At 43.3% G+C, this 13,990-nt stretch overlaps 1 protein-coding gene across 1 annotated transcript in view; it reads left to right on the top strand.

The window, feature by feature from the left end:
• The window catches only part of ELOVL2 (ELOVL fatty acid elongase 2), a 54,225-nt gene that overhangs the window by 11,269 nt on the left and 28,966 nt on the right, over nucleotides 1–13,990 (top strand). Inside the window, exon 2 of the mRNA XM_083519677.1 lies at nucleotides 13,258–13,321. Coding sequence (XP_083375803.1) covers nucleotides 13,258–13,321 — 64 coding nt within the window. The remainder of the gene's footprint in view (nucleotides 1–13,257; nucleotides 13,322–13,990) is intronic.

The raw sequence follows: 13,990 nt of genomic DNA on the forward strand, positions 1-13,990 counted from the left end.
CACATGCATTATTTATGTAGCATTTTAGAGTGCTGAAATGCACCCATGCATTCTTCCGGTAATCCTTACAGCAACCCTACAAGAGAGGACAATATCATCATCATCATCATCTCCATATTGCAGATGTAAGATGGTGGGTGACATAAAGGGGCTTGCTTAAGCCTCGATCACTTAATGAGTATGTGACTGGAAAAAGATTTCAGCTAAACACTTCCTGGATCATGGCCTGTACACTTAAGCCCTAGAGTGCGCCATCCCTATTCAGACATCGATCTGTGTACAAATGAATGTGTGGAGTGAGAGATTTGGGATCCCATGCTGGCCAACAAGTCTCATCATGTGCACATAATCTATACCAGTGTACAGAATTATGATTCCCCGCTCTGTGGTAGATCTTGCCTGCTTTCCCCTCTTTTCCTCGACCTTCTCATTCTGTACTTCCTTTTCCCTTTTAAACATTTTCAAAAAAATAAGCATATGTACACATAAACATACAAACGGAACCTATATGGAGCATAGTCAGCATAAGAAACAAAGAGATGCAGTTACATATTGCTGTTTTGATTTCCTGTTTAGAGGACCCTTGCTGCCTTTGTTCCTGCAGCATTTGTAAACGAAGTATTCACTTTTACTAAAGTGTGCTGAGTTGCATCACTATCTTGAGTGATATATTTAATGAATGAAGTGTGAGTGTATGATTAAAGTGTTTTATATTTTGTTGCAAACGGTCGTGCCCCTCTCGATATTGCATGTAATGAGAGGCAGGATATGAACCTTATAAATAAAATAAAATAATAAATAATAGATGTGGCCATTAGGCTGCAGTTCTTGAAAGTAAGTCCCACTGAACTCCACAGGGCTTACTTCCAAGTAGACACACATAGGCTTGCATGGTTAAAGAGCAGACTTTCCTAAGGTCCAAATCCAGCTAATCTGATTAGCGATGTTTACCGCTCCTAAATGGATAATTAGCCTGCATCACATTGACTGGATTATTTTTCTCATTCCCCCCCCCCCGGCGCTCCTTTTCAGTTTTCATAAAATGGAAACATTTTAAAGCATTGCTTCTACCATTAGCCAACTCAGTGTTGTCATTCAGCCTGGCTGCTTAGAAATACTTGGTTACACTTGTATGAGTAAATATAGACTGCAATGGAAAGTGCAGAAATTGATACTAATTTAGATAAGCATACCTGATCTGCTATTAAATTTGAATGCATGGAACTGAACCTGAGCAGTAAAAGTTAGCAAACTATTTTCCATCCGTAAAGATTGCCAGGTCTATTGAAGCTACTCAGGCAACCATCTAACCACAAGATAGCCACAGTATGCGGAATCCAGTATGCGGAAGCCCAGTGCAGTGTAAATCTATGACCAAGCATGGGATTTATATTACAGCACACATTGGGATGCTTACCTCTAACCCAACCCCACCGATGCTTCCCCAAACATGCTGAAAGCTGAATACTGTGTGTGGTAATGCCTCACTACAGACTGGCAGTCATCACAAGCATGCATGCCAAGTGTATGTGCTGAAGTTCCCACATGCCTGCTGGTTGTGTGAATGTGTCCTGGCTGTAGCATAATAGTTTTGTTCTTTGTGCCAGAGATTTTACACTCACTTGCACTATTAGCTAGGAGATATGCCAAAGGCACCATAATTTCCTAAACATCCAGTGCCTAAACATATGCACTAATGTGCATTTGTCTGTGTCAGCAACATAACATGCACCAGCCTACTCTTTTAATATTTTGTTATTCTAGCTGCACAGATGTACGCATATATTATTTCCTTGCAAAACTGATACGATATCAAAATCCATAAAACCATCCAAAAAGCAACTAGCAATCAATTGACTGCTCAGTTTTTCTGATCGTCAGATAATTGTAAAATATTTTAAGAATGATGCTGTGTAGATGTGGGTCAATTAATTTTTACTTAATTATGGTTCCATTTGTCAGTAAGGGCAACATGTCTCATAACCTGCAGCACTCGGGGATAAACCTTATCAGCACAGCAAGACTTCTCCCACCATGGCCCGCTGCTATAACTGTAGGAATCACCAAAAAAGATCACAAGCAGTCTTCGGGGGCAAAGGTCATTGCCTAGTGGATGGAACAGAGCCAGGGAATTATTTTCAGCCTAAGGGCTTTGCTCCCTTGTAGGCAGGGCTCGCCCAAACATTTTGTCACCTGAGGCAAACCACAAAACAGTGGCCCCCTTCCCACCAGGGATGAAGGGGTGAGGGAAGATGTTCATCAGGAACAAGGGGCAATAAAGATTTACAATGGAACCTGCTGCCCTTGTGAATCCTGCCACCTGAGGCAATCACCACAACTTGCCTCATGGGTGGGCTGGCCCTGGTTGTAGGCAATTTTTCAGGGGCTTCTTTCTTGAGACTTGGTGGGCAGGGCCAGAAGGAAAAGTAACCAGAGCAATTAATGCAACCTTTCCTTGTATAGTAGGCTGCACTGCAGTCACACCAAAGCCAGAGGTTTCTATATGCACATTCCTCCAGCCAGGCAAGCAAGAAGCACATTATTACAATTAAGCAGTACCTTCCAGTCATGCAAGAGCACTCAGGGAGGTTGCTGAGCAGGGCCAGTGAGTGGTATGTGGCTTGGAGAGAATCTTGAGGATCAGAGAGGACTGCTGTTTGGCCCCTAGGTCTACACTCCTGGTGTAGTTTATGGGGCTAGGATGAAGAAGACCCAGTTCCAAATTTCTCCCTAAACCATGAAGCTCATTAGGTGACGCTATATAAAATGGTGTTTATGGGAGACAATCTTACTTGGCTACGAGTGATCGCCAAAGGAGAAGAAGAAGATAGAAATATATGCCTTACAAACAACAAGTATTATTTACATATGCATTCATGAATGGAATGCATTTCTCTCCCTTGAGCTCAAGAGAGGATTTAGTCCTTTTTTGCTTTCAAGACTCCTTCATAGCAATGCATAAGTTAGTAAAGGTAAAGGGGCCCCTGACCATTAGGTCCTGTCGTGACCGACTCTGGGGTTGTGGCACTCATCTTGCTTTATTGGCCGAGGGAGCCGGCATTTGTCCACAGACAGCTTCCGGGTCATGTGGCGAACCAGAACATCACACGGAAACGCCGTTTACCTTCCCGCCGGAGCGGTACCTATTTATCTACTTGCACTTCGTGCTCTCGAACTGCTAGGTTGGCAGGAGCTGGGACCGAACAACGGGAGCTCACCCTGTTGCAGGGATTCGAACTGCCGACCTTCCGATCGGCAAGTCCTAGGCTCTGTGGTTTAACCCACAGCGCCACCCGCGTCCCTAATGCATACATTATTCACCCATTAACTTGCCTGTCCTCACAGTGTCCTCCAGACAGCATCCCCACAACTCTCACATTCACAGTTAAAGATAGAACTAACAAAATAACCAGCCAACTGCCACCTCCTTTCCCCAATACCATTTTTGTGTGTGTGTGTGTGAAATACATTTCCGCTACAAATACACTACAAATAACTAACAATGCTGAGCAAGTCGCACACATTCCCTGCCTAAAGAGAGGGCAATTTGTGAAGATGAATGGCAAATATGCATGCTGATTTAAGCTCCTTGCAGAAAGGGCGGGGTGAAAGTGTGATAAAATAATGTATTCTATTTTAAAACCCATTATTTCATGGTAGCAGCCATCTAACTTGTTTTTTGTAGCTAGCGTAAGCCTCAAACTTATTGGTAGATTTCTTTGATGTTGCACTCAAGTAGAAAGCCAACATTTTAAATTCTAAGAGTAAACAATAGAAGTGATTTATTTATTTACGCATTTACTTATTATACAAATTTATAGCTTGCTTATAAGATAATATTCAGCAGTGAACAACATAAAATCTCATGAAACAATATTTGCTCAATATGTAAAAAACAATACACGTAGTTTTAACTATGCACTGTGTGAAGAAGTACCCTAATTCCTTTTATTTATCTGGAACCTTCCAACATTCCATTTCATGGGATGCCCACAAGAGAAGGAGAAACACTTTTCTCTATCCACTTTCCCCAGGCCATTCATCAGTTGCAAATTTCTGTTATGTCACCCTTTCTCTCAATGGAAAAAGTCAAAAATTCTGGAACCTTTCCTCATAGCAAAGTCACTCCATTTCCTTGATCATTTTGGTTGCTCGTTTCTGAATCTTTTCCAACTCTGCAATATCCATTTTGAGGTGAGGTGAGCTAAAACCAGCCTCCCCCAGTCTGATGCCTTTAAGGCGTTAAGACCAGTGGTGAAGCTGCATGCTCTGGCACCCCGGGGACATGGCATGTCACCTGCGGGGTCGTGGCATGCATCCTGGGGTATGTGGCATGCTACCTGTGGGGGTATGGCATGCGTCCCGGGGGGTGTGACGTGTCACCCACGGGGGCATGGCATGTGTCCTGGGGGCATGACACACTGCTTGTGGGGGCTTGGCGCCCAGCGCTGTGGGGGAAAATCCACCAAGCGTGTCCAGGGGGGACAGGCGCAATGGTAGTCCCCTCCCTGATGGTGTTGGGGGCGGTGCGCTCCCCCGTTCCTCCGCCAGTGGTTAAGACTCCCATCAGCCTCAGCCCTCATGTCTGCAGCTGATGAAAATTGCAGTCCAAAACATCTGGAGGGCACTAGATTGGGAAAGAAGGCTTCTTCAGATACTCTCCCCAGATAAATCTTCCTTAATTACAAATTAAGCTGATGTTCCACTATGAAGTAGGTAGAATAGAATAGGATTACTTTTAAATGGATTGCACTAATCTCCTTTCCGGGCCAGGCTCATTTTGCAGCGTTAAGAGCAGGGAGATTCCAGAGCTGCAAACATCATATTTTCTTTATTTGGCCAGATTTTATGTGTGATACATATGTTTGCAACACTTCATTATAACAGGGTTGTTTTCCTTTTTAAAAAAAGACAGTAAAATAACCGTGGAATGGGTACTAGGCAAGCGTCTAATAAATACTAGGATCATAGAATTGTACAGTTGGCAGGGATTCCCAGAGTCATCCAGTCCAGCCCCTTGCAATGCAGGAATTCTGCACACAGACACACTGACCACAGAGATGACTTACTTAGTATAAAGGGTACACACAAACCCCTATTTGTGTTTTTATTTATTTTGAAGGAAAGGCTTTAGTGCTGGGACTCTGGGCTCAAAGATACCAGCGTGTTTGCTTTTTCTTCTTTGCTAAAAGATTTTGATCAATGTCACTTCATTTCAGTCTTTCCAGTTAGAGATGGTGTATGGAATGCTTTTTTGTGAAATACCTGGTATCTGTAGATATCCCCTCAGTGCCACCTTCCACTCAAGGTTCCCAGCTGCATTCCCACCATTAATAAAACACTGGATTAGGATATTCTACTACTTGATTCATAAGTTTCACCATCTGAGCAGGAACAAGAGTCAACAAAACTAAGCAAATATGCACTAAGGGAAAAGAACGAACGAGCATTTTTCTTTTTCTTTTGCTCAAACTTAAATTAGAGTCTTGCAATTAAATTCCGAATTTGGAAGCAGAATAGAATCAGGATGCAAATAAGCACTCTTAATAGCAGGCATACAGAGGAAATAAGCTTATAGACTCACTTGCTTTTGGGTCCCTTTCTCCCAAACAGGTCCAGGGATGGTCAGTATCCATAGAAGCCTACCCTTTCACACTCAGCAAGAAGGCTGGCCACAAGTTCCCAATTTACAAAATTGCAATGTGCAGAATGTTAGCCGCTCTTCCTTCCTCTGAAGCAATATTATTGTAATAGTAATAGGCATATGAAGCTATTAATCTAGTGGACCTTGCCCCATTTTGGTTAGAAGAACACTATTCAGTGTGGGATTTTAATTTATTCCTCTTGACTCAGATCAGTTCTCTTTAAAAACCACTGTATTTTGAAAAAACACAGTTGGGAGTTTGGAAATGGGTTATACAAGAAAGGGTTAATGGAGCCAGAAGTAATCTGTCAAAGTTAACAAGTACCTCCTTTGTTAGAGAGATTGGCAGATTGCTCCCAATAGCAGGATCTTCTTGAGTCTTCTGAATGGTTAGGACAGTGATGGTGAACCTTTAAGAGATCAAGTGCCCAAACTGCAACCCAAAACCCACTTATTTATCGCAAAGTGCCAACACGGCAATTTAACCCGTATATCTCATTTTTTCTGTGTGTTTCACATTTCTTCTTGATGACTGCTGTTGCAATAAATAAAAATTCATAAAAGTTATTGCATTACATTCTTCATTAAATTATCCTTCCACTGATATATAATTTTGTAGTATAACTCAGCACTTTTTTCTAAATAAATGTTTAGGGGTACAGTGGTACCCGGGTTAAGAACTGAATTCGTTCTGGAGGTCCGTTCTTAACCTGAAATGGTTCTTAACCTGAGGTACTACTTTAGCTAATGGGGCCTCCCACTGCCACTGCCACCGCGCCGCTGCCATGCGATTTCTGTTCTGTTCTGTTCTCATTCTGAAGCAAAGTTCTTAACCCGAGGTACTATTTCTGGTGGAGTCTAAAACCTGAAGCGTCTGTAACCTGAAGTGTCTGTAACCCGAGGTACCACTGTACTCTCATTTTGACTCAAGAAAATCACCACGGCAGCGGGGCGGGGGGGATAAACACAGTTCAAATTGGGAAAAATAAATACAGTGGTTCCTCAGTTTTTGAACAGCTTAGTTCTCAAACTGCTTGGAACCTGAATACTTCAAACCCGGAAATGAGTGTTCCGGTTTTGGAACTTTTTTCAGAAGCCGAACGTGCTCTATTCTGAGTATAATTTCCGTTTTGAGTGCCACACTTCTGTTACACGAGCAGCCAAGGGATGTTGCTGCCACCCCCTCCCCAGCCTACTTCTTCAAGCAGGCAAGTAGGAGTGGGATCGGGCTACTCTGCTAGGCAGCGTTGCTGCTTGCATGGGAACAGGAGCTGGATCCGGGCTGCTCAGCTGGGGAGATGCAGGCTCCGTCACAATGTCCATTGAGGGGTTCATGGCTGTACTCCCCTCAAGGGAGAAGTTTAAAGGAGCCCCCACCTCCGCATCAGATCCCCTGCAACCCTGTGAAGGCAGCCAGGCTGAATAGTTGCTGGGGTTGGGGTAGGTGGAGGCAGCCCGGAAGCTGCATCTGAGAGTCTCTGCACCACCTGAAGGCAGCCAGGCGCTTCTCAACTGAGCAGCCCAATCCCACTCCTACTTGCGTGCAAGCAGGAGTGGAGGCGGGAATCTGTCAGCACGAAGCCTTCACTCCACTTCTGAGAGATCCTTGCCTCCCCTCCTGCTTGCATGCAAGCCCTCCTCTCCGCTCCTCCCCCCCCGCCACCCCCAGCACAGAAGCTACGGCCCTGCATGTGTGCCCACAGAGAGGCCTCTGAGTGCCCTTTCTGGTTCACATGCCATAGGTTCGCCACCACTGGGCTAGGAGATACCTGAAACAGGGCCTGACTTTCTCCCCCAACTCCTAGGTAAAGATTATGTCATCTATGTCTGTATATAGGAAAACACAGACCACAGTTTTGGAGTGCGGAAGAAGTTACAGGAGGAGCCTTCACACATTACATTCAACATCTGTGCAGTCTGTGTCCCTCTGTACACAATAGTCCAGGAGTACAGTGGTACCTCGGGTTACAAACGCTTCAGCTTACAGACTCCGCTAACCTGGAAGTAGTACCTTAGGCAGTGGCGTAGCGTGGGTTGTCAGCACCCGGGGCAAGGCAAGTAATTTGCGCCCCCTAACCCGTGGATTTGTGCCCCCTAACCCATGGATTTGCGCCCCCTAACCCTAACCCCCAGATGTTGCGCCCGGTGCGGCCGGCCCCCCCTGCACCCCCCACGCTACGCCACTGACCTTAGGTTAGGAACTTTACCTCAGGATGAGAACAGAAATCACGCGGCGGCAGCAGCAGCGGGAGGCCCCATTAGCTAAAGTGGTACCCCAGGTTAAGAACAGTTTCAGGTTAAGAATGGACCTCTGGAACGAATGAAGTCTTAACCAGAGGTACCACTGTACAAATCAAGAAGTGTTACAATCTTGTAAATGTGTAGAAACAAGTTGTGTTCAGTGTAACCCTAGAAAAAGCTGTGTTTGGGGGCTCGGTAAGCTAACAGCATTTAGGGCGCCATCTCTGTCTGGGGAAATGGATTTGGCCCTCTGTTCGACTGCTTAAGCTGGGGCTCAACCTGCATATTTGTAATTAAACACAAATATTAGAAAACTCCATAAGCCTCCAAAGTTAAATTAGACCTGGGCAGCAAGCAGGCATCAGGTGAAACAATGAGGGAACAGCAGTGAGGAATTGAAGGCTAGATCTCCTTGTGAACAGCCTGCCCTCCCTAAGTTAACCTGCTTCCTGCCCCCCTGGGTGATAGATGAAGTCAGATTCAGCTGCCAGTCTGGTCAGCATTTTTCTGTGGAATGGGGTGGTGCCACTATGTTGTTCCTCAGCTCGGGCAACTAAATTTCTTGGGCTGGTCCTATCTCCCAACATTGCTGTTCTATTAGTGATATGGCCATTAGGGTTTAATTACACCCATTTGTATGTAACATGTAGATTTGCCATCATGCACAGCAGATGGCCAGAAGGTGTCAGACAGCAGAGTTGGGGAGTTTTTCAAGAGAAAATGCACACGTCCTACTTTTTTGAGCTCTGATTAATCACTAACGTGGAACATCATAACTCCACTTTGTTGTATTCAGCTTAAATAGCATAACTGAATATGGTTCCCTTTTGGGTTCAGGGAGAGTTGAGAAACAGAAGCACTGTGTAAAAACCTAGACAGAAAGTGGTTAGCTTTTTAAAAAAAAACAGTTTAAGAAAAGCTTTTAGAGTACAAACAAATTGAGAAGCACTGAATAGCTTGATCTTAATTGCATGTGACACATTTTGAGTTAGGAAAGCAAACTTAAAAAAAACCCCCACATCCTTCTTACGTGATCCTGTCTCTTTTTTCTCCCCTCATATCTCAGGAGATATTATATGCTCAGTCATGTGTGAAATAGTTCTGCTGTTACATAACTTTTCCTTCCAATGTGTATAAAATAAAAACTCTATATAGTAAGTCTTCACCTCAGAGATTGAGGAAATGACCTGACTATTCCAGAATGGAGGACACATCTCCCTGCACCTTACTTATACTAAGATTAATGTTTTCGGTTCTCTGAGAGCTGGTCTAGATGGAGGAGGGAACTTTTCAGTGAGAGATTTTGCCATGGTGGAATACTGCCAGATCATATAACACTTTTTCACACATGCACACCTGTCATTTGATAACTGCAGTGGCGTAGCGTGGGGGTGCAGGGGGGGCCGGGCGCACCGGGCTCAACATCGGGGGTTAGGGTTAGGGGCGCAAATCTACGGGTTAGGGGGCGCAAATCCACGGGTTAGGGGGCGCAAATTACTTGCCTTGCCCTGGGTGCTGACAACCCACACTACGCCACTGGATAACTGTGCCATCAAGTGACAACTTGCATGTGTGTGTGAATAGACCATCACGGATCTGAAGCCATACCACATATAGAACATTATTGTGATCCTGTGTCACTTTAAATGCAATATTTTCAGATGGAGTTGGATCACACATTCAGCACCAGCTGCATCAAGTGCTGTTGAGTAATCAAATAATGGGAAATAAAGTAATAATTCATAAGATAGCTGCAATCCTTACAGCAACATCACAAAATGAATCAAAATTGTTAGTATTCCCCATATTGTAGAAAGGCTGAGACAGAGAGAGCAGCTTGTCTAAGGGCACCTAATGAGTTCATGAAAAGGTGAGAAATGAGCTGGGGACTTCCTGCTTCGCATCTCAGTCTCTTCGCTGCTGTGCAATGCCAAGTAGCTTAGTATTGCAGTCACAGCAATGACACTAAATTCAACAAGTTCACTCATTAACAAGGACTGAAGGGAAAGCAGCAGTTGTATAGATTTCGTTCACACCAAAAGAAAAAGCTTGATGAAAAACAATTTCATGTGGTTAATGTGCACAGCAAATGAAAACAGCAATTGTACAGGAAAGCCTCTTAGATGCAGAAGTTTTTCTTCCCAACGAATTCCCCTTTTGCATTTCCCAACCTTCATCCACCAGTACCAATAAACCAACGTGTCCCTCATATGTATTAAAATTCAGCCTTGGGCAGAGATTTGTCCACTGGCATTAGAATTCATGTTAATAGTGATATTGTTCCTATTTTGTGTAAATACCACTCGTGTCAACTAATAATAAATTCAAGCTTTTGTGCTTTGATTTTCCATTTGTTATAAGCCACATAGAGATGAACAAAATATTGTTACATTTTTAAAATGTAATGTTAAAACTTTGGACAATGGGATCTCTGTGAAACAGAAGCAGTAAGAGAAGGCTAAAGTTGAGGTTCTCTGTTTTCTCACACTCCACGTTTCCTGACTCAGCTCCTCATCTGAAACTATTTTTTGTTGAAACCAGCTAGCTTTGTGAACACAGTTCCCTGATAAGTTTTAGTATGATAGACATATTTGGAAATTTGTATTTATCACATTTGCACCTTACATTTCTAGATATACATTTTAAATGTTTTAATAGTAATGTAGGGCAGCTGCAGGCAAATGTTTCAACTCAAACTATTTGAAGATATATTTTTATGGATATAGGTTAAATCATCTTAAGGTAAAAGGTAAAGGACCCCTGGATGGTTAAGTCCAGTCAAAGGTGACTATGGGGTTGCGGCACTCATCTTGCTTTCAGGCCAAGGGAGCTGGCATTTGTCCACAGACAGCTCTCCAGGTCATGTGGCCAGCATGACTAAATCGCTTCTGGCACAACGGAACACCATGACGGAAACCAGAGTGCACAGAAATGCCGTTTACCTTCCTGCCACAGTGGTACCTATTTATCTACTTGCACGAGCGTGCTTTCGAACTGCTAGGTAGGCAGGAGCTGGGACAGAGCAACAGGAGCTCACCCCGTTGTGCGGATTTGAACCGCCAACCTTCTGATCGGCAAGCCCAAGAGGCTTCAGTGGTGCCACTCGCATCCCAAATCATCTTAATAAAGCAAGTGAAAGCAAATCATCTTAATAGAGCAAGTGAAAGTATAGTTTTGATTGAAACGATTTCTCTTTTTCTGTTAAATCAGTAGCACTTTTGTAGAAACAGGCTGGTATTTCCAACCAGATAATGGTATTAAAAAGGAGTCTCAAATTAACTACTTAGAATATAAACAGAGCATTCTGATATACAGGAGGCCCTGGGGCCAATGGCATGTATACTTTGTAATGATGATTAACAGCCCAAACATGAGCTGAATGGCAGTACAATTAAATAAAAAAACTAGAAAATATACATGGGTCTCAAAATGCAACAAACCATGCCGCAATCACTATACCTTTCAAAGGTACTTTAATGCTTCCCCATCTTTCAACCCGAACATATCTTCAACAACATCTTTGGGGCATCTATCCTGCCTTTGCTTTTGTGCATGCAGATTTCACTAAACAATGTAAACTGTGTATGTAGATTCTCTGCAGAATATGGTCTTCCCTAAGGAGTGTTTGAAGAACGCATTGATCCTATTGATACCTGTAGCTGGCAGAATTTGCACAGAAGCTTACTATGCTGGCAACCCTTGTGGAACAAGCCTGCCACTTATAACATGTTACTGCAGTACATTAAGTGCATAGGGTTGTGTCCTCCATACAGGTGGTTTCAGTAGAAGCCGAAAGGCCTGTAGGATAATGTATTAGGAGATCGTCTCAAGCTTTGCCCCCATCCTCTCGTGTTCTGTCTATTCTGTGTTCATTTTTGTGCTGTTGCATAATCATTTCGCAAATAGCTGCAGCACCTCATTGGCTTATCTTGGTTTGTAGTATCAACATGACATTGGTGCAATGTCCTGGGTCAACTCCTGTTATGAACCACTTGTTTGCTTTTATTGATTTGCTCCCCACCCCCTCCTAACTTGTAATTTTCAGTTGCCAGCCACAGCAGATCATGCATTTGAGCCTACATGGTGCCTTGCCCGTTCAAACCCTCCATAGTGTCAGCCTGTGCTGGCAGATACTTTTGAGGCTCTTTTGCAGAAAAGAATCTCTGCCAGTTTCATCTGACCTCAGAAGAGGCAACTCCTAGCAACTAGCAAAAGAACATTTCAGTCTCTCAGGATATTTTGCTACTCGCCTAAAAGTTGCCATTCTCCTATAAAGGAATTTCAGAGGGAAAGTGTGAAATAGCTGAATTATAACAGTTTGATTCTATTCATTGGGACTTGAATAGAGACAATTGTTTCCTGCTTTTACTTAGGAATGATAAGGTTATTGTGGAATCACCAGATACTGCTTTTGTGGTCATTGTGATTATTGCTCATTGGGGAGCAGTATTCAATTAAGCTTATTCAGAGTAGACCCACGAACATGACTAAGTTACATCTATTAATTTCAGTGGCTCTACTCTGAGTCTTCCTTGGAGCTTTAATTCTCACAAATAGTACCTTTTGCATTTCACTGCCACAACCTCACTGTTTACAATTCCTCCCCTCTGTACTAGTGGATCCATATATGCCTGTCAACTGAGGTTAGCACTTCATGCATAAAATGGAGACGTTTCTAGATCGTGAAGGTTTGTGCCATAATAAATCTGTTAGTCGTTAAAGTGCTTCAAGTCTCTTTGTTGTTTCCCACCAATCTTACGTTTGCATTAAGATCCTATGAAGAAGATCCCTTTTGGATCAGCCCAAGGATCCATCTTGTCCAACATTATTTTTCCAAAAATGACTACCCAGATGAAGAAACGCAGAAAGGCAACCTCTCCCTGTTGTTTGCTGCTAGTATTAGATACCCAGATGTACGTTGGTACTCCACGTGGAGGTCAATTTAGCTGCTGTGGCTGTAAAAAGGTAAAGGTAAAGGACCCCTGACTGTAGGTCCAGTCGCAAATGACTCTGGTGTTGCGGCACTCATCTCGTTTTACTGGCCAAGGGAGCCGGTGTTTGTCTGCAGACAGTTTTTCTGGGTCATGTGGCCAACATGACTAAGCTGCTTCTGGCGCAACGGAACACCAAAACCAGAGCAGCGCACGGAAATGCCATTTACCTTCCTGCCAGGGCAGTACTTATTTATCTATTTGCACCACTGTGCTTTCGAACAGCTAGGTTGGCAGGAGCTGGGACAGAGCAACGGGAGCTCACCCTGTTGCGGGGATTTGAACTGCCAACCTTCTGATTGGCAAGCCCAAGAGACTGTACATCTCTGTAAATGAGGACATAACAAACCTGACCCTTGTTTCCTTCTGCTTTCTTTTTAGGAACATCTGAAGGCATTTGACCATGAAGTAAATGAATTTGTGGACTATATGTTTGGAGCTAGAGGTAGGTGTTCCTTTCATGGTGCTACCAGGCTCTCCTCACCTGCACCAGCTCTGCTGGAGGGTCATTATAATATGTGTACCATGGTGATTAAAGAAAACTGGGAGATAAATGCATTTAGTTCAAAAAGAATATATAGCTGGTTGTGATAACTCCTAGTGGAATTTAAAACAAGCAGCATATCTCATCTGTTTACTCCCAGGGAATTCTTTTACATGACACTTCATACTCTTTTAAGCCATATATATATATATCCCTCTTATTTCCTCATGTAGTATTTTAGTTAAAGATTTGGAAGCTAGCCCTTAGTTTAAAGAAGATAGTGACACTTTTTGCTCTCCCAATTGCCTGTGCTTAAAAAAAACCTTTTCTGTTCAGAAATGCAGCTGGAGCGATTGTTCATTGTGGCTAATAAAAATCACTTGTTATAGCTCCCAAGGGACTTAAAGGTACTTAAGTCTAATGAATTCTACCTGTGCCAATTTGTTCATTTGATGAAAGGGGAAGCTTGCTTGACAGGAAGAAACCAGTGTTTCCAGTGAAAGCAAGTTGATGTGAATGACTTTTACCTGGTCATAGGAGGATACAATTGTGAAAACATTTGCTTTGTTGGCTACAACAAAAAGGGAAACTGCCAGGATTTAGTAGAACCATCAGGATTTCATTGTGGGA

This window comes from Podarcis liolepis, assembly GCF_965112155.1.
Source record: "Podarcis liolepis genome assembly, chromosome: 8".
In the NCBI taxonomy this organism is placed as follows: Eukaryota; Metazoa; Chordata; class Lepidosauria; order Squamata; family Lacertidae; genus Podarcis; species Podarcis liolepis.